At 44.4% G+C, this 19,414-nt stretch overlaps 1 protein-coding gene across 2 annotated transcripts; it reads left to right on the forward strand.

Annotated features, from left to right (window-relative positions):
* The first annotated feature begins 1,286 nt into the window (after positions 1-1,286).
* On the forward strand, positions 1,287-19,234 carry TICRR (TOPBP1 interacting checkpoint and replication regulator). 2 transcript variants are annotated; one of them, XM_075045091.1, is made up of 22 exons: positions 1,287-2,009; positions 2,556-2,841; positions 3,412-3,653; positions 3,904-4,147; positions 4,667-4,802; positions 5,551-5,693; positions 6,368-6,580; positions 7,149-7,297; positions 8,067-8,161; positions 8,519-8,612; positions 8,782-8,861; positions 9,177-9,419; positions 9,995-10,091; positions 10,339-10,411; positions 11,114-11,254; positions 11,766-11,856; positions 12,373-12,434; positions 13,261-13,413; positions 14,147-14,304; positions 14,510-16,802; positions 18,053-18,166; positions 18,516-19,234. In XM_075045091.1, the coding sequence occupies exons 1-22, from the start codon at positions 1,353-1,355 to the stop codon at positions 18,632-18,634; spliced, it is 5,883 nt and encodes a 1,960-aa protein (XP_074901192.1). In that variant the 5' UTR covers positions 1,287-1,352; the 3' UTR covers positions 18,635-19,234. The 2 variants fall into 2 exon arrangements, with proteins under 2 accessions (XP_074901192.1, XP_074901193.1); XM_075045092.1 differs by lacking the exons at positions 1,287-2,009; positions 2,556-2,841 and adding an exon at positions 2,854-3,110 and having other exon boundaries at positions 18,516-19,232.
* Positions 19,235-19,414: the final 180 nt, after the last annotated feature.

A 19,414-nucleotide genomic window follows, 5' to 3' on the forward strand; every position in this document is an offset into this window, starting at 1 on the left:
GCTGCCCGCCACCCTTTCAACCAGGGAGACCTGGTGTCCTTCCCTTGCTCTTGGTGGCAGCTTACTCCTGCGCACCCGAGTGGATCAGATCCTCGTTCCAGCTCATTAAACCTGCTTGCGTTCATAGTCACCAGCGAAGCCGAGTGGGTGCTTTACTGCCCGCTTGTCTTTGTTGCTTTATAAATACGACTGGCTGCTGGTGACACTGGTTTAGGCTGGGGCATTCAAGCTCTGGAGAGAAGGGTGGTGTGGACATCTGGGCGGCTCTGGTCCGTGGGTCTTTCTCCTCCCTGTTACCCAGTGTGATCCATCCACACCTGGATCACACCTTGACTGCTAACACCCACGGGGTAAAGATGTGCTCCAAGACCTGCAGGGAGACGATGCTCGGGGGCAAGGCGGTTGACGACAACCCAGGGTCTTCGTCCTCCACCTCCCCAGGCGTCAGCCCCTCTCCAGGCGCCCCAACCCTACACCTTTTCACCCATACGGGCCCTGGGCTGTCCTTGCTGTCCTCCGGGGAGGCTCAGGGAGGAGGATAAGCCCTGGGGTGACACCTCCCCCGCGTCTGCAGGACCTTCCGGGGGAAGGCTGTCCCTCCTGCCCGGGGCTGGGCCTGCCCGCGGACGGCCGATCGGCGACGGGGGCCGCCGCCGTGCCGGTTTGCGGGCTGGCGTTGACCTCTAGCGGCGAGCGGGAGCCTGCTCGGGTGCGGGGCGGGCCGGGAACGGAAGGGGAAGGGGAAGCTCCTGCGGCTCGGCTCGGCGCGGCGCAGCCCCGCGCCCGCCGCCCCCTCGCCCCCGCTCTCCGGGCTCCGACGGCCACGCCTCCTGCCTCGGAGACCCCGCCCCGCCCCGGGGAGGTCACAGCCTTTACGCCCAATGCGGGGGAGAGGAAGGCAATGACGTCACCGCTACGCGCGCCCTGCCGGCTTTAAATTTTAAAAAGGCGGCGGCGGCCAATCGGCTCGCTCCGGGCGCTTGGCCTCGCCCTCCACGTTCTAACACGGATCCTGGCCAATGGAATGCCGCGCTGCCCCGCACGCACGCCGCGGCCGGCCAATCGGCGGAGAGCGCCGCTCGAACGGCCGGCGCCCCTCCTCCCTTTCGTCCCCCGCCCGCCGCCAGCGCGGGCGCCGCATTGCGCAGGCGCGCTACGCCGCGGCCGCCGCGGCGGCCCAATGGGGAGCGAAGACTGTGGGGGGGCGGTCCCTCGGCGGCGGCCAATGAGGGCGCGGCGAGGCGAGGGCGCCAGCAGTTGTACCGGGTGATGGCGGCGGGCGCGGCCTGACGGGGCCCGCGCGCGCGGCGGGGGCGGCCGTTGGGCCGTCTGTGAGGCGGCGGGCGGGCGTCATGGCGTGCTCCCACAGCGTGGTGTTCCTGCTGGACACGGCCAGCCCGGGGCGGCGGGCGCGGCTCCAGCGCGGCGCCCTGCGGCTCCTCAACCACCTGGGCTGCCGCTTCGGCCTGCCCCACCTCCGCTGGGCCTTCAGGTTCTTCGACTCGCTCGGGGGGCGCGGCGGGGCCTCGCGGGGCGGCGGCTTCCGCCCGCCGGGGCCCCACGCCTGGGCCCGCTTCGAGGAGGAGCTGGCGGAGCGGCTCGGGGCGCGGGGACCCGCCGCCGTCCTGCCCGGGCCGGCGTCCCGCGCCGCCCTCACCCACAACGGCCTCAAGGAGACGCTCCTCGACTTCCAGTGGGACCGCCCGGAGATCGCGTCCCCCGCCAAGCCGCTCCGCCGGAGCCGGAGGACTGGGCCGGCCGCCGGAGAGCCCCCGGAGAGCCAGACGCCCCCCGAGGGCTTTGTGAACGCCGTCTTCCTCTTCTCCCCCTGCCCCCACTCGCGGAGGGAGCTGCGGCAGTTCGTGTCGGGGAGCGACGCCCCTTCCTCCCCTCGTGAGCCGCCCACGGCTCAGGAGCTGGCAGAGAAACTCCTGCCCAAGAGTGTCCAGGAGTTGATTGTGGACCAGAAGATCACCCTGTTCTGGGTGGACACTGCCGAGTGGCCTCAGGTAATGAGATTATACCGCACAGCTTTCAGCTGTGGGTACTAGTGGGCCATCTTCTACACTACCTTCCCGTATAAGAAGGGAGAGCCGCTTTATGCTGTGGTCTTTGAGTGGTAGGGAAAGGTCTGCAGTTTCTGCCACGTAATCTTGTTCAGCAAGAGACTGAAATCTGGAGTGGTAGTTCTCCCCGTGGAGATATATCAGCAGTTGAGTAACTGTACAGTGTTTTTTTGATGGGTCATCTTGTGCTTTGAGTTAGGTTGGAGTTGCAGCTATTCAGAATTCCAGATAAACAGTCTGACAATTCAGGAGTCTAGATACATGCTTGAAAATATTAGCTACCTCTTAATTCAGTGGGAATAGTATTTTTTTATTGGATTCCTAATAAGGTTAATAAACTCCATAAAATACCTGGAAAGCACTGTGTTAAGATGCTCTGTAGGTGTTTCTTATGCCAATTTTTCTAAAAGCATGCAATCTCTATTTGTTTGGATGGAAGTTATCTCACTGCTAACATTAACTTGAGATCTCTCTGTTACTTTATTTCAGCTGATCCAATCCCCAGATCATGTTGGATACTGGACAATGTTTGAACTGATCCATCAGATGGGAGGCACCATTTTGCAGTCTGAAACTTTAGTGCAATGTTTGAGTCACCACAGGGCAGATCTTGCTCATGGCTTTCTTGGGGACTCGGGTTCCCCGGTGCCACAGACTGTGCCTTGGACCATGCTTCTGCCATTGGATGCAACTTTGAACTGCTTGTTCTCAAAGCCGTCTGTGTTTCAAGCAGTATTCCCTCAGCAAGAAGGAACGGTGTTTCTCAGCATGCCTGGTAATTAAAAAAAAAAGAAATTGGTGTGCAGAGTAATAACTGTGATCTCTCATGTAGGGTCCTTGATAAGCTTCCCTTGTGAACAGTATGGGTGTAAGTAATTTCAGATATTTAAGAGCCTAAGTTTAAAAAAAAAAATTCCTGCATGTGCTCTGGTTCCTCTGATAAGAGAGCTATTAGCCCATGTTTCTGATTTAGTCTCTTCAGTTTTCCATGCTTCCAGAGGTTTGGATGCTTGAAGTGCTCTTTGCTGGTCCCACCTTATATAGGTAATACACCCTTTTCTTCTAAATGCTTTGCTCGGCTTCAATTTGGCTAAAGAAAGAACACAAAAAGTACCTTCAAAAGACAGCAGATTAGCTTTAAAGCAGCATGAAGTGCGCATTGTCTCTTTAGGTGTCCCTTTGTGCACTTAGCTCCTCCATGAGAGCTCAGGAAGATCAGTTCTGCAATATGCTTATGGTAGAACTATTCCCAGATTAATCTCTGAATTTGTTTTTCTTGCATTGAAGTTGTGTCTTCATCTAGATGAAAAACCTGTTTTATAAGCTTTATCCTATCCTTGCACAGGAGGAAAGAAGCAGGAAAGCTGTGCTGTGGTCCTGGAACCTCTAGCCATGAGCCAAAGACAACTGCATTGTCCAGTCAATATCTTCCTGAAAGGTAGCTTGACGTCTTGGAGCTTGATGCAGGCTGGCCACTTTCCCACAGAGAGCTGGATACTCCAGAGCTCACCATCTGAGCAGGCAGAACATAACAGGTCACTGTTTCTTCAGCTCTTAAGGAGTCTAGTGACTGGAGAACTGCACATGGTAAATTTTTTCTTTGCCTTAAACTAATATCTGTTCTGAAATGAGCTGTGACAAAAGGGGTGACAATGTATCATGTTGTGAAGACAATAGTAATGGTATTTGCTGCACTGCAAATTGCTCATTTGGAGCTAAATTCAGAACATTCTTTAGAAGGTCATGTAAATCTATAACCTGTTTGTAAAGTATCTGTACTCCTTAGGTCTCTGTATTTCTAGATAATGTAAACTTTGCTTTTTTTTTTTTAATGTAGGTTGCTGAGGTATCTCTATGTAAAACTTGGTGCCCCTGCACGGCTGTCTTATCACCACTTTCTGAGAGCACTGCAGTTCTGACTATACTTGGTACTGAGAAGACTGCTGAAGTTCAGCAGTGCAACCTTGAAGGAGCTGTAGTGGAGAACTCTTCCCAAGACCATGCTCTTCACATCCCAGACATTGTGAATAGTGTGTTGAGTAAAATTAACACATCGGTGGAAGATTCTCTGGCCAGTATGGGTAGGTGTCAGCCAATGCAAAACTTATCATCTTTTGATCATCTCTAGATTTGATTTGGTGTGGAAAAATCTAAAACTAATAATTTCCTCAGCAAGGAGTCTCTCATTTTTGGGACTTGTTAATTTTGTCTTGTCTTCTGTGGCTCAGGCCTTGTGATGCAGAAATCTGCACTGTTGTACATTTCTGTTTTATTGACAGAGCATTAGTTTCCATTAGCTTGTAGACAAAGCGCAGCTACTTGTGCCTGGGGACAAGTTTTTAGAATGTTTCCTAAAATGTGTCACATAGGCCAGCCCTGGCCAGTAAAGCCTTTGGGTGGGGCTGCAAGGAGGCTGCTTTTAGCTCACCTGTTTTGTGTTGTAGTAAATCTTAAGAGTCTCCCTGCCTGATGTATTGGCTATTAAATTGTCTCTCCAGGAGCAAAGGTTTGGAAACCTCTGCTTTAGAGCCTCTGTGGAGTCTGGGACCTCCTGCCACTTCATTTAGTTTTCTAATTTTTTTTTGTGTGTCTGCTCACAGGAGAAGAAACTCCTATGCCAGAGTGGGTTCAACGGGAACTGTCCCATACAGGAGGCTGGCATCCTTCAATGCTTGAAGCATGGTATCCTGCATCGAATGCTTGTGGAGCAAGTTCAGATCTGATGGAGTCATTCAGGTATTTTTCTGAAACATGTCTCAGTAATAATCAAGGATTTCTGCTTCCTGTTAATGGAGTATGGCTGCAGTGTTGCTCAGAGTTCTAGAATTAAATGCTACTCTTAGAGCTTTTATTTCTGTACTTAGTTTATTGTGTGCTTTTGCTTCATTATGTCTTGGTGTATAGACAAAAGGAACCGGGAACAGGATGTTTGGGTAGCAGTTTGTGTGGATTAAGATCTTGACAATCTCAGGAGTGATATAGGTGACTTAAAATGACCTTAAGCTACTTGGGGAAATGTCAGACTTCATCTGCTCTTATGGTATGATAAGATCCACTGCAAGATACTGAAGATAGTAGTTGTGTTATCACAGTTGGTATTTAGTAGGAATGTATAAACCTGTTTTCTTCAAAGAGCTTGTTGAGTGAAACAAAAAAAAAAGCCTAATGCAGGATAGCTTAGCGCAAAGCTGCTCATGTAGTTTTTTGGCATGGGTCAGTGGCATATCCATTGTACATCAGGCAACTCTTGTTATGCCTTTTTCGAACTTGGTGTGACCCTCTTAAGAGGGTGGTTTGGTTTTTTGTATCTTTTAAGGAAGAGTTTTGGGGAGTAAGCAATGGAAGAGTACTAGCATGCTTTAGTCACACTATACTGCTGTGGGCTGGCACCTAGAGAAACTGGATTCCTGTCCACTGGGAACTTGGGATATGCCTCCCACTCCCATATTTTGTGATAACTGTATTAAATGGATCTTCTATATAGTCTCCTGCAGGTTCCTAGTGCTAATGGGAAGGATGATGCAGACCAATCTGAAGTGGAACTCTCGGAAAGGCTATCTGAGCTGTACCAGAGAAAATTCAGTGAAACATCTGCTGCAGCTGGACCAGGAAATAATAAAAAAAGACGTATGTATACTTTGGGATTATATGTGTGTGTTGTCAATTAAAGATCATAAAGACTTCTCAGCAGGCCTTTTTAATGCATGAACCCTAGAGATCTGTACTCTCCTCTGAGTAGCTGCATGCTTTAGATTTTTTTTAGAGACAGCATCATTTATATATTAATATTAGGATTGTCCTTTAGTACAATCCAAATAACTAATTCAAGCCTGTGCAGTGACTGACAAAGCTGTTAAAAAGCAGCATGCAGAGCTTTGCAGTTTCACTAACTGTTGAAATAGGGACCGCTCCAACTAGTAGTAAATATTGCAACCTCTCAACTTTGTTCTAATTTTGAGAAATAAACCACTTTCTTCTAGAAGAGTTTTATCATTGCATTTCAGTACACTAACCACAGTTGATTATATTTGGACCTGATGTATCCCTAAGTCTTGCTCTGTCAGCTATTTCTATTTCTGTGATACAAGATTGCTTCCTATATATGTAAATTCTGGTTATACCTGTGTAAATTCTTATGCAGAGCAACATTTTTCACCTGCTTTTTACTTTTGGCCATGTTTTCCACTAGAAGGTTACTAATCTCACTTGACAGTAACACAGAATTCAGTATTATGCTCTACCTTGGGTTGCTTTCCTGCCCCAGTATGTCTGACAGTAGAACTCTTTTTGTGGCATTGCAGGTGGGGTTCCCCGAACTCCAGTCAGACAGAAAATGAAGACCATGTCCAGATCCCTGCAGATGCTCAACGTAGCAAGACTGAATGTAAAAGCTCAGAAGTTTCAACCTGATGGTGTACCACCAACAACCAATGAGAAGGTTCCGCAGAAGCTTTCATCAAAAAGATTGGATGAAAAAGTGGAAGAAAAGGAAAAGGCACTTAAAATATCAATAGGTATGCATTATCAGGTCTGATATTTGTAGGAGGTCATATGGGATTTGTATGGAAGGGAGAGGGAAGGATAATAATGGAGTATTGGGTGCTAGGGAGAAGATCAATGTTTGGGTTACTGTATCTTCAGCTTGGCACAGAGTGGTTATTTTTTTCCACCGTTTTCCCAGTTAGTTTCTATAAATGTTTACAACCTAGTATTACAACTACTCCTGGGGTTAATTTCTTGCCATGTCTCCATCTGGAAAAAGCTATAAGGAACTATCTTTTTTCTTTAACCAAAAGGAGTAGAGGGGAGTGCCCTATTTACTAATTATGCAGAAGTAAAGGAAATTTCTTGACTGCTACAGTAACCTGAAAGCTTGCTAATCTACTCGGAACTAAGCTTATCGTTTGTCATGGGGTCTGGACCTGGGACTGCTTCTGTTCGTGTTCTGTGGTCTGGATGTGTCTTTGCTGGAGAAAATATATCTTTTGATGACCTCTGTTCCCCTCTTCAGCTGGAATGGGTGTTTTATCAGTAAGGTGTGGTGAACAGGCATTTAGTTAACTTGAACCATTTCCCTTGCAGACTTCAAAACTGAGGAGGAACTGCAGTTCCATTTAATTGCAAGCTACCAGAAGGCTGTTGCTGAGGGAGTTCTGTCATCTGCGTGTGCCCAGAATATGATTATGGTCATTAAAAGGTTCTTGAAAGTACAAGATACCAAAGAGAAAGAGGTAGGTAAGAGCATGTGGGCAGGGTTGTTACTGATCTGGAAATGAAAGTTTTTAATATTTTAGGCTACCTTTCCTTCATCTTACCTGAAGTTTTTATGCACAGTTGCACGTAGTCAAAACCACAACTGCTAACTACTTCTATCTGTGCTGATTCACTAGCGAAAAACTGTAGGTAGTTGTAAAGAGTATAGGAAAATCCATTTTGGTTATCAGTTTACACCTTTACTAAAGATTGCAACAGATGTCTTTCATTTACATTGACCTCATTCTGAATTCTAATTTCACTTATTCAAAGACAGTATTTTAAAAAATACGTTCTTGAAAACCATATTTTAAAAAAGATGTATCTTCTGGTTTTTCTTTATATGGCAAATCTAGGCCTACTACTTTTCCAGGAAAGAAAAATAATTCAAGGTATTTCTTACAATCTTTAACACTATTTATAGATTTAAAGTAACTCACCAAAACCAAAATTGGTAAACTTGTGAGTAATTGAAAAAAATAGTGTGAAAGACAAATCTTATAGTTACTGAAGAAGGCCTGAAACTGCAAGCAAGTGTCCTTCTCTATGATTTTAAGCTACAATTTCTTCTATGTCTCATGTCATTGTGACTTTGCTACTAAAAGAAAAAGAGAATTCTTTTCCTTGGAGAAGAGAAAAATTGAGCTATTCCCAAAAGAATGGGTCAACAGAGGAGGGTGGAAAAAAACCTGTCCTGCAGACGGGGAACAGACTTGAAGTTTTTGCTGTAATTATGTGTCTCTGCAGGTGGCCTGTGTGGAAAGAGTTAGAAACCATCTCCTGAAGACCAGCAAAATGCTCAGACAACAGCATGGCTTACAGAAGGAGGCCAAAGTCAGAGAGTATGAGACACTCTATTTACTTCAACTTCTGAGATACTGTGGAGCTGGTTAGCAATTTTTAATGGTGGCTTTTTTGTACAAGTGGAAAAGTATTTACACGGGGTAAATATTCCAAGGAGAATCTCTGGTCACAGTAAAAACATTTCATTAAATTCAAATATACATACGCTGTGTGATAAGCATTGCAGCCTATATCTGAAATGAGGCATCTCCCCTGCCACCAAAATGAAATGCTAACCAAATTATGCTGTCAGAAGGAGCCACTTCCCCTCCCATTGCTTTTTTGAGCATACCTTTTGCAGTAAATATGCTGTTTCCACCAGAAAAAAGGCAGGGAGTGATTACTTGTTTTCTTAGGTGCCGACTTCAGGTGTTTTTGCGCCTTGAGTTATGTCTTCAGTGCCCTTCACTGCAAAGCAACACTGACAAAATGGAGCAGCTGTTAGAAGAGGCAAGTGAATTATACACCAGGTTGCATATCTGGATGGCACTAGAAATGTGGACCTGGAACCTGTAGTTTTCCCTTGGTCTTACTGTAACACTTTATATTACTTGCTAAAAAAATCTGGTGTTGCAACTGTCACAACTTAATCTGTTTTCCCACTGACTTTCTCTTCCAGATGACAGATATGCTACGCATTTTATGTCTGACTGAAGACCCAGGGTATCTTACAAAGTTTCTAGAGGAAATATTAGAATTGTAAGTTCTTTAGCATGACTTAAGTGTTACTGGGGACTGTGGTTTTGGTTGGATATCTTCTTTGAGTAAACAGCAATCTACAGCTTTGATTTACTGCATCTTTGTAATTTTCAGAAGTTTAGGCATGTGCTGTTTGTTATATCTTGATTAAAGAAAAAGTAGCTGATAAACAAGTAAACTAATGAAAAAGAGTTGATTTTCAGTTGGTTTTTTAATTGACACTTAAGAACAAAGATTTAGTTCAAACCTTGTGATTGAAACACTGACAGTTTTATGGGGCATTGTATTTGATGTGGCTTCTCTCTGATGCTCTAGGTATGTGAATTCTATACCAAAGACCCTTGGAGATATTTACTATGGTCTCGGTACACAAATACCCCTGAAGCTGGCATCTGTTCTGCCTTCAGACTTCTTCAGTGATGACTCTGTGACTCTGGATAGCAAATCTCCAGGCCTTCCACCATCTTTATCGTCTGCCTTAACTCCCAGTGCTGTTCGCCTGCTCACTGAGAGTGATCAGCTGGAGGAGCTGCGCACCAGATCTGCCAAAAAGAGAAGGTAATAATTCCAAATAGGAGGCAGCTTTTTGCAGCCTGGGCTGTGGCTGAGGAGTTGTCTAAACTACAGCTCAGTCATTGTTTCTGTTGTTGGAGAGCTAGTTGGGGCAAGCTGACACCTGCTGATAGCTCTGCAAGCCTGAGAGAAATATTAATTTTTTGTTTTAACTTGCCATTGTTGACTATATCAAAGTGTAATCTTGATTCTGTATGTGTATATTTTGCACAAGTAGAGTTCACGAGTATCTTCCGTCAGAGAAAGAGGATGTTTTACTGTGCAGTAGGTGACCCTATATTGTTGAAGTTAAAACTGCAATTTACTGTAGACCTCTATGTTGAGGGTCCTGTGTACATGTTAGCAAATTGTGAAATGAGCTTTAATACCAACCTTAAAGTTAGGTATAGCTATTTATATTGCAAATCATCTTTCAGTGTTGTAATGTGAAGTACCAATGCAATTTGCAATCTGAATTTAGGTAAAGACTTCCTATCTCTAGAGTCAAACCTAAGGTTTAATCGTCATTAGGTTGATAACTATGCTTCTGATCTTATTTAATCTTTGTATACTTTCTAAAGGAATAGTGTATTAGCCAGACACAGGAGCATGACAGAAGCACCACAGAACCTGCGTCAAATTGAGATTCCTAAGATAACCAAGAATCCCATCAGAAAGGTAAAACCTTCCAAGAGGATTGTGTGTGTTTTGCTTCTGTAGGGGTGCAGCAATGTTGTGAAGTGACACTTTAGTGCAAAAATTCTTGCTCTGTATTGACTTAGTAAGTATGCCCTGTATCAGCTGTGCAGAGATCAAAATCGTTTTGAGGGAGAAATTGAAATAATGTGTGGTTCAGAGCTTACAGTTAGTATTCTTAATAACTAAACATAACATGCTGGTGAGGCTAATTTCTTTCTTGTTTCAGGAGAACTTGCGTTCTTACCTTGCCACTGAGAAGTCCCAACAGATGCCTTTGTTGCAGAAAGCAGCAGTGCAAGGTATATTGACTTCTAGCTTTTCCATGGAAAGGTGCATCTTCAGCACATGTTCTCCCTGTAAATTTTAGTGAGCCGTGATGAAATTATGCTGAAGCATGCTGGAAATCGAAGGAAGTTTTGCTGAATTCTGCAAAAACTTTGAGGAAAAAATAATCACTGTATTCTGTGTGTGCTCACATGCAGAAAACTTAAATCATGTATCCTGAAAAGAAAACCTTTCCATTCTTCCTTGAACCTTGTAATTATTTCCATCTTGTCCTCATTTTCTTTTCAGGACAGAGAAGAGTGAACTCCTATATCTGGAAACAGGCTAGCTCTCTGCAAAATACTTAATAAAATTAAATCCCACATAGCGTTCTCTGAACCAACATGTACTTCAGTGGAGATTTTGTAGCTCACTTAATGTTTCTCTGTCTGGGTTGCTGACTGGCTGCTTTTTCTGCTATGGATCTGTTCATAGCTTATTGCTGGGATAATGCAAATAATGCAAACTTGTAAGAGAAGTCCAGGATGGACTTGTTCCAGTAGCAGAAAAGCAACTTTTCAATGCTTTGTGCCCCCTAAAAAGTTGTTTTTCTATGCTGGTATGTGATGTTCCCATCTCTAGTGACCTGACAAAATTACCTTCCTGTGATTTCTACCCCCCTCCCCCCTTTTTTTCCCTTTTAATCTGATCATTTCTTGCTTTGTCTTGCCTCACAGAGGTTACAAAGGTAAGGAGGAACCTCTTCAATGAAGAGATACTTTCACCATCGAAAAGGTCTATGAAGAAGATGCCTAGAAGCCAGTCAGTATCTGCTGTGGAAGGCTTAAGATACAAATGCACTGATGAAGGCACTAAAGGTAGGATATGACTTGCACATGTAGGATTGTTGTGGAAGAGCTTTTGCTAAAATTCCTATTTTTGCATGCTCAGTTCTATGAAACAATTAATTACGACATGTTTTTAATGAAAGAGGAAAGTATTTTTAGATCACTGCTGTGGTGTTTTGGAGGGTGAATAGGATGGTATTGAAACTGAAACCTGTTTTTTATTGAACTCTCTCTGTCTCATAAAGAAAACTGTTAAAAATGCTTGGTTAAAAAAGGATCGGAGAATGAAAGTTATCTCAGTAGGTTAATTATGTCTGACAGTCAGTACTATTAATAATATTGAGGGAGTGGGAAGGAAGTGTAGACACTGGACTCATAGCTCATAAGCTATGATGATAGCTTATAAGTGCTGAGAGACTGGTGCACAATGAGTCTATATTGGCTGTCATTCTTCAACTGAAGCCAGTACAAAACTGTATGTATTTATTTGTCCTAACTGCTTTATAATTGTGTGATGTTATAGCTCTTGCTTGATTTTTAGATCATCGCAAGTTATTGACCAAGAGAGTTGCAGAAACACCACTACATAAGCAGGTCTCCAGGAGACTACTACATAAGCAGATCAAAGGCCGGTGAGTAAGCTCTTTCTGAATTTCTTCAACAAGTATCGGATGCCTAATTAATGGCTGTGAGCGCAAGAACCAGGTATCTTCTTTGTGGTTAAAGTGTCATCCTCACCTAAGGCAGTAAGAGAACCAGTGGGGGCTAAGTTCTGTTGTCTCACTGGGGAGAAATACTGCTTGCCTTCATCATGTAGGTCAGGGTGCTTTAATTCCTGCAGCTAGCTACTGTTTAGGTTCAGTTGCTGTTTCGAGGGCTTCTGAAGAAAAGGCCTGTGCTGTGTTTTGTGGACTCCAGGCTGAAATTTAGCATTTACTTCCATGTAGAACTGTTACCTATACAGCTAGACAGTTACCCATACTCAATCAAATGTTAATAGGAGGCAAAGGGCTAATTGCTCACTTAAAGTAGCCCACAAAGCAGTATATTGTTGTAGAATAGAGTACTGCTTTTCAATCTATGTGGTAAGTTCTGTTTTTGGAAATGTGAACAGTATGCCAAGTCCAAAATGTCTGCTGTTTCTCAAGGTCTTCTGATCCAGGTTGTGACACTGGTGTTGTAGAAGAATCTCCAGAGAAAGCCATAAATGGTAAGCACTTATTTTTTATTAAAGGTGGTTTTGCTGTGTTGTAGCTCCTAAGAGGAGCATGCTTCAACTTAGGTAATTCATGAATAGTCAGTACAAAAGTATTCTACTGTTCTGTTGCTGGAGCATAGCCTTCTCTGACAGAACCACTTGCTGCTCACTGCTTTGACAACCCTGTATAGTAGAAGTTAAGAAGGAAAGGTAGATAGTAACTCTTTTAAATGAAAATACCTTAAGGACTTTGAGGGTGAACAAGATTCTGAGCTGCTATAATTACTGTCAAACCAGCACATGTGGGTGTTTTTTTAATGTAACTTCAACATGTTGTGCTGTGGCCCTAACACTGCTCTGATTTCTAGTGCAACAGATAGGCACCTGGCTCTGTGAAGTGTTTCTATGTTATGTTGGCTATTGCTGTTTCTTAGCCCCAGGAAGGAAGGAGAAAACAGCATGGTTGGGCAAGTGGAAGATGAAATCACTAGCAAAAAGAGACAGGAGCATTAACTAATCATTTAACCTGGATGTAACTTGAATTGAACATGGCTTTTCTAGCATTCGTTTCCATATAATTGCTAGAGAGAGGGATGAGAGTAATCATGACTTAGAGGAGGGGGCATCATGATTGGAAGAAGATTTGTATGCATTGATGTTCTAAATCCCCAAGAAAGTTGAAGCTTCTTTGCACGCTTGCCTTCCTACATGAGATAGTTAGCTGTGTGGAAGTTTCTTCTTAGAGTGTGTTCTTTTCCGTTATGAACGGTTCCTGAAGATGTCCCCATGGTTGAGGGAGAGAAAGAAGGCTTAATCTCCAATATTCTTACCTTTTCAGAAGCAGGCTTGAGAAGAAGCCCACGCATCAAACAGCTGTCTTTGAATAGGACCGGCTCTGGTGTTTTCTATTCCGCTACACAGCCCAGCTCACAAAATTCACACCGAGTCCATCAGGGACAAGAAGAGAGCTGTACACTGCCAGATGTAGAAGGTACTGAATGGGATTTGAGCAGGCTGATATTGCTGATCTGAAAAGCTGGCATGGATAGCTCTGATTTGATTTGTCTCTACAAGAGACTGTAAGAAGTGAAGAGCTATCATGTAATATCTTCTGTAGACAGAAATTCATCCCCAGTAATTATTTTTGAACGGGGATACTGAATTTGGAGGATGGTAAGGCAGCTATTTCTATGATGAATACACTGCCATCTTAAGAAACCAGTCAGGCCCATCTAACAGAATACCACTGATTGTCAGTCTGCATTCCCTAAATGCAGTGAAATCCCTGTAAAATATGGGACAGAAATCCTAAAGCTTACTTCCAGTCTACTTTGGCAGCATAAAGGAATGACTGATGGGATCTTCTTTACTGGCTTTCTCAGTAGGATTATCAGCTATAAATGGTGACATTCGGTTCTTTATATTGTACTTACTAGAATCCTTAGTCGTGAACCAGAACTTTCTTAAGCTACAAGCTATAAATAGAATAAGAGGCTGAGCTATTTTGTACTTTTTTTCTGCTAGAGCACTCTTTCTACAGATGGATATTAGTTTCGTATTGGGAAATAACAATAATTCTGGTGAAGCTTTAACAGTTGGCTAGAAAAGAACATGCCAGGGCTATAGGCTTTGTATGCTACTTGTCCATACATCTGAAGTGATTGAGACAATTGTTCGTGGCAGGTTACTTGGTGTTAGTTGTATTGTACTGTTCCACTTTATAGGCATTAAGCAGCATTCGGAGAGCCCCACTGTCCAGACTCCCAAGAGGTTTTTCTTCGGTGCAGTCATTGACGTGTGTAGTCCTGCAGTGAAGCATTCACCTGGAAGGAGGAGAACAAGAAAAGATTCTTTAAACTTAGAGGAGCTGAATGCCTGTCAGGTAGAAACACTTACCTCTCTCTTCCTATCCCCTTTTTCAATTCATGTTTAGTGAGACCTACACATCTTAAATTTAGTGTTCCTGTTAAGTCTAATCAAATGTTCTTTGTGTTTTAAATCTTGAGAAGTAAATATCAAGAGGGGTAGATAATACTGCTGGAATAGAACAAGCATGATTCTTTTTTTTTAATTTTTTTCCCCTGCAGACTCCTAGAAAAACACCTCATAAATTTTCCCAGAAGCCACTGAATTCTGCCAGTAAGCTACCAAGGAGGTCACCTCGCATTCTCCACAGGACACCACAGAAGCTGGAGAAGACTGTTGGCAAAAGTCCAGCTGCTAAGCAGACTGCAGCTAAGTGTCTGGGAAAGTACTTTTCTCATCCTGTACAAAGGGTCAAATCGCCATCTGCGTTAACTGAAAGTAAAAGGGTTCACTTACTGCAAGTAATTTCTAAGGATTGTTCTCCAGCAGGACTTTCCCCTCCTTGCAAAGAGGCTGGCTTACAAATACCAGAACCTGAAGGGTTTGCAGTGCTCAATGCCTCATTATTACCTCTGACATCTTCAAATCCAGCTGCTTCTTCCCCCTCTGCTGTCCAGGAAAGATGTTTTACAGAACTGCAAACTCCAAGATGTTCTTCGAGATATCTCTCAAAATTAGCATCTCCAGTTAGTACTCAGAGGCAAATCCTCTCAAAGGAAATTCAGGAGCAGTCAGATCCGTTACCTCAAACAATTAAAAGTACTCCCAGGAAACCTGAAGATTCAGGTTCAGAATTATGTACCAGCCCACTGAGTGCAAAAATATCACAGCTCGCTGTGAGGCTAGAGCCTCCCTTCAGTTCTCTCTGTGAAAGTTCCACGAACACTGTAGCAATCTGCTCTCCTTCCCACACGCAGGTTAGGGAGTCTGACTGGGAGCTTAGTGCATTTAAACCATCTTTTCAAAAATCTCCAGGTATTACTGGCACTTCACTGAGGTCCCTGCTTCACACGTCCAAGCAGGCCAAATGTGGACCAAATTCTGGAGGAGAGAACCTCACACTTGCATGTGCAACACCTTCTGAAAATAAGGACAATCATCATGATAGTGGTGGTAACTCTTCTGTAGAAAGCCTTCAGCTTTGTCAATCCCCAGTTACAGAAAATACCCCTTTATCAGAGAAAAATAAAGAGATGGATGTAGTGTCTCGAAAGTCTTTTCCAAGAGAGGAAGCAGAAGACTTGGAAAAGCATTTGTCTCCACAGCCTTCTGCTGGAGGGCAGGTACATGCACAGAATGCTGAGATAGAGTGTGAGCAATTGGTTAAGGAGGGAAACTCCAGTGCAAACACCTGTGAATCGTTCCTAAGTGGTTCTCAAACAGTTAGTGATGACTTGGAACCAAGAACCCTGCTTAGAGAAGAATATATGGGGCTGAAGGCTCCAAGTCTTAAGAGACATTCCAGATTTTCCCTGAATACTACACCTCCTATGCCAAAGTCTGCTCCTGCCTATTCTTTACGCTGCACTGCAGACAGGAGGCAGCGGGAGGCTGCAGCACGGATGGGAAATCCTCAACTTCTAGCCAAGTTTTCTACTCCTAAAAGTCATTGCAAACCGCCTTCTGCTAGCACACCGACTTACGAGGTTGAACTTGAAATGCAAGCTTCAGGCCTGCCCAAACTTCGCATTAAGAAAATTGGCTCTTGTTCATCATTGGAAGTTCACCCTGAAGCAAATGCCAGCAAACCCAAGGGAGGAGAAAGCCCCTTTGGTGATCTTGCTATGACCTGGTGTAGCAAGCACCCGGGAAAACTAGCAGCTGCCTGTGTTTCGCCATCCTGCTTTCGCTCTTTCCACAGTACACCTGGGAAAGGTAGAGGACAGACCTACATATGCCAGTCATACACCCCAACAAGCTGTGCCTCTAATGCCACCTCGCCATCCCCCTTAGAAGCAGGAGTTCCCCGGACGCCTTCTCCAAAGCAGAAAGGGAAGACTACCCCTGATGCTATCAACGATTGGCCTCGGAGAAAGAGAGCAGCAGGCAGCACTGCTAATGCTAGCTGTGGTCAAAGTGAGAAGAATGCTGATGAACAGAAAAGAATGTTAACAGGCAGAGAAGGAGAGATGAAGATCTCGGAGCATTGTAGCAGCAAAGTAACAAATACTCTTGGGGAATTTGAACTGGAAGGGATTTCCAGGCTCCAGGACCAGGCATCTCCTAGTGACTCTGAATCCAGGGCTGATGAGGATTCTGCCATGGGAACTTTTGGCTTGAAATCTCGGAAGCGGGTCTTTACATATCTATCACCAGAAAAGGAGGAGAATCATGATGCCAAGAGATCTTGCACTGATAGGGGCAACTTGGATCTCACTGACTTTTCCAGAGATGAGGGCAACAGAAGCAACTCAAGGATGGACTCTGTACTTCCTGAGAAAAGAGGAGCATGTGCACTCATAACTCTTGAGCAGTGCAATTGTGTAGGGGATGATGATGTCTTCCTTTTGTCAGGTAATTAAGTGGCATGAGTGACACGCCATTGAAATTCAGAGATGGTTAGAAGTGTGGGGTAGACAAAAACAGGAACACAATTGTTTTCTGTCTGACTATCTGAGGGAGAATGAGGTGGAGAGTGGGTTGTAAATGACATGAAAGTTAATTATGTGGAGAGGCAGACTGGATGTGAGGAGTTCATCAATGGAGTGTTAGTGATGGGAGAGAGATCAGAGAAATATGAAAGAGCAGGAGGCTGGAAGAATTAACAGGAAAGTTTGAGAACTTGGGGAGGGAGGTTCCCAATTGCATATGACTGGTGATTTATTTGGGTCTGTGTTGATGCTGCTAGCTGTTTCTGCCCAGCATCTAGCACTGAAGCCAACTGTCTTAAGTCTAAAGCTTTAGTATAAACTGGAACCCTGGCAGGGTTAGTCCTGTGGATGTTGGTATTTATTGGTGCTCCAATTATTCTATCTGCCTGCAGTGGCAGGCCCATTGAAAGTGGGTATCAGAAATGATTGCCTTGCTAGCAGTAATGTTGTATTGGTAGGTATTTAACTTTACCTCTGCTTTTGCTGTGGGTACTGATGATTCAGCTGACCTTGATGAAACAGGCTCTCTCAGCTCTGTAAGCAAGGCCTTCTGAATTTCAAATACTTAATCCAGTATCACTCTAGAAATCAGGTGTTACAGGGGACTATGGCAGATGTTGTTCTGTAGTCACTGCATGCCCTGAAGCATTAAGCTTCAGTGTCTGTTTCCTCTTGCAAGGAAGGGTTTGTATACAGAGGCAGTGCCTTACTCATTCAGCAGGTATCACTGAGAAAAATGGGCAAACTTCAAAGCCATGTTAGTCCATATTCAGGACAGGAAATAATAGCAGTATTTAGCCTTAAGCTGGTCCTGTAAGAGACTTTCTGTACCTACAGACTTTGTTTTTGTATTTACAGATCGTCGTGGTTGTAACAGGGTTTTTTTCAGCACACATGAGTTCACTCGTATTAAACATAGTTACTCTTCAGTTAAGTGCTTTTCTACTAAACCACCTAAGAAAATTAAATGTGCCAAGAGCTAATTCCAGACTGCTGTTTACCTTTCTTGATGCCAGAAACCCACTCTGCCAGCCTAGATTTTGTTTCAGATAAACTCCAAGTATCACTTGTACTGATGGAAATTTTGAGGTAGAATAAAGGCTGTGTATGAAACTTACCTGAAAGCACTCTTGAGTTGTCAGTTTACTGCAGCATCTCACTGTGCTTCTCTAGGCTCAACTCCACCAGTGAAGAGTGTGCTCTCTGCTACCAGCCTTCTAGCACTGACCCAGTCTCCGCTGTTGTGCCAGGGGCAAACACCACCATCTCGGAGAAAGTGTGTTCAAGGTAACCACCTGTGCTGTAAGGAAAGGCTGGGCTTGAGCAGACTAGGTGTGCTCTCTGCTTGCCTGCAACTAAATGTGAACAAAAGCATACTGTGCTAGGCATTGGTCTTTGTGCAGAATACCTGTGGCTGTATCTGCCATTTCTGTATTCAGTGTCCCGATCTCGCATGCTTCCACAAAGCTTGGCGTGAAGTGGGAAGTTTGGAAGGGAGGGGAGGCAGCAATGAAGAAAGAGAGTAGCTTAGTAGGAAGGGTGCTGTACTGTTCTTGTTTCCAGTTAGTATTTGGCTTCTTGGAGTCACCAGTAAACTTTGGCAAACTGGCTTTAATTTATTCTTTCTATTTTGTAGAAGAGGAATCTGATGCTTTCCAAATTACTGCCAACCAGGAGCTGTCTCCATTCCACATCATGACTTCCAGGAAGCATCCCCTTAGCAGGACTTACTCACGGAAAAAGCTGCTCAGCTGAAGTTTGGTGCCACAACAGTATGGGAAACTTTGCATTATTCCAGCTGGACAACATTGTTTTCAACAAGGACTGTATATTTGGTGCTGGACTGGAGCTGTTTTATGTTGGTAGGAGACTGGATGCAAGCATATGACAGTGGAAATAAGGCCCACTCTAAAAGTTTGGGGTTTTTTTAACCTCAATTGCAGCATCTCTCCACCCATTCAAAGCCTAGCTCAGTCTTTCTGGTACTTCTCCTGCACGGGGTAGCTGAGTTCTGCAATGAAGGTTCAATTCTGCTATGTAAAGAGGGAGAATTGTCACTTTTCTACAGCTTTCTTGTAAAATAAACTGATGTGAATTTTCATTGTGTCACTTAATCAGAAATCTGTCTTTAGCCCAAGTGATGGGTGAGGGATTGGGGCTGCAGGAAGAAGGATGCTGGAGGTGAATGAGTACAAAGCAAGTTGCGTGCTCCTGCTGTGTATCTTGTCTTGATACTAACTGGATCCCTCTGTTGGATCCAGTTTGCCACAGCTTAGTGGGAAAATAACGAGCAGATTAACTCTGATAGATTGAGTAAATTGCTCAGCAATACTTGACAAATGCCAGAAGAGTACAGAGGAAGGGAAGGATAACTCAGCTGGGAACAGGGAGGGAGAGGAGTTTGATTCTCCCTCTTTGTAGATCACTAATGGTTTGGTGTATCTGCTCCTAGCCACTGCTGGGTAAGCAGGTGCTGATGGAGTAACTTTGTTGTCCTTCCCTGCAAACTTGCAGTGAGCCGGAGAGGACTGGCTG

The sequence above is a fragment of the Buteo buteo genome, chromosome 13 (genome assembly GCF_964188355.1).
Source record: "Buteo buteo chromosome 13, bButBut1.hap1.1, whole genome shotgun sequence".
NCBI classification, from domain to species: Eukaryota; Metazoa; Chordata; class Aves; order Accipitriformes; family Accipitridae; genus Buteo; species Buteo buteo.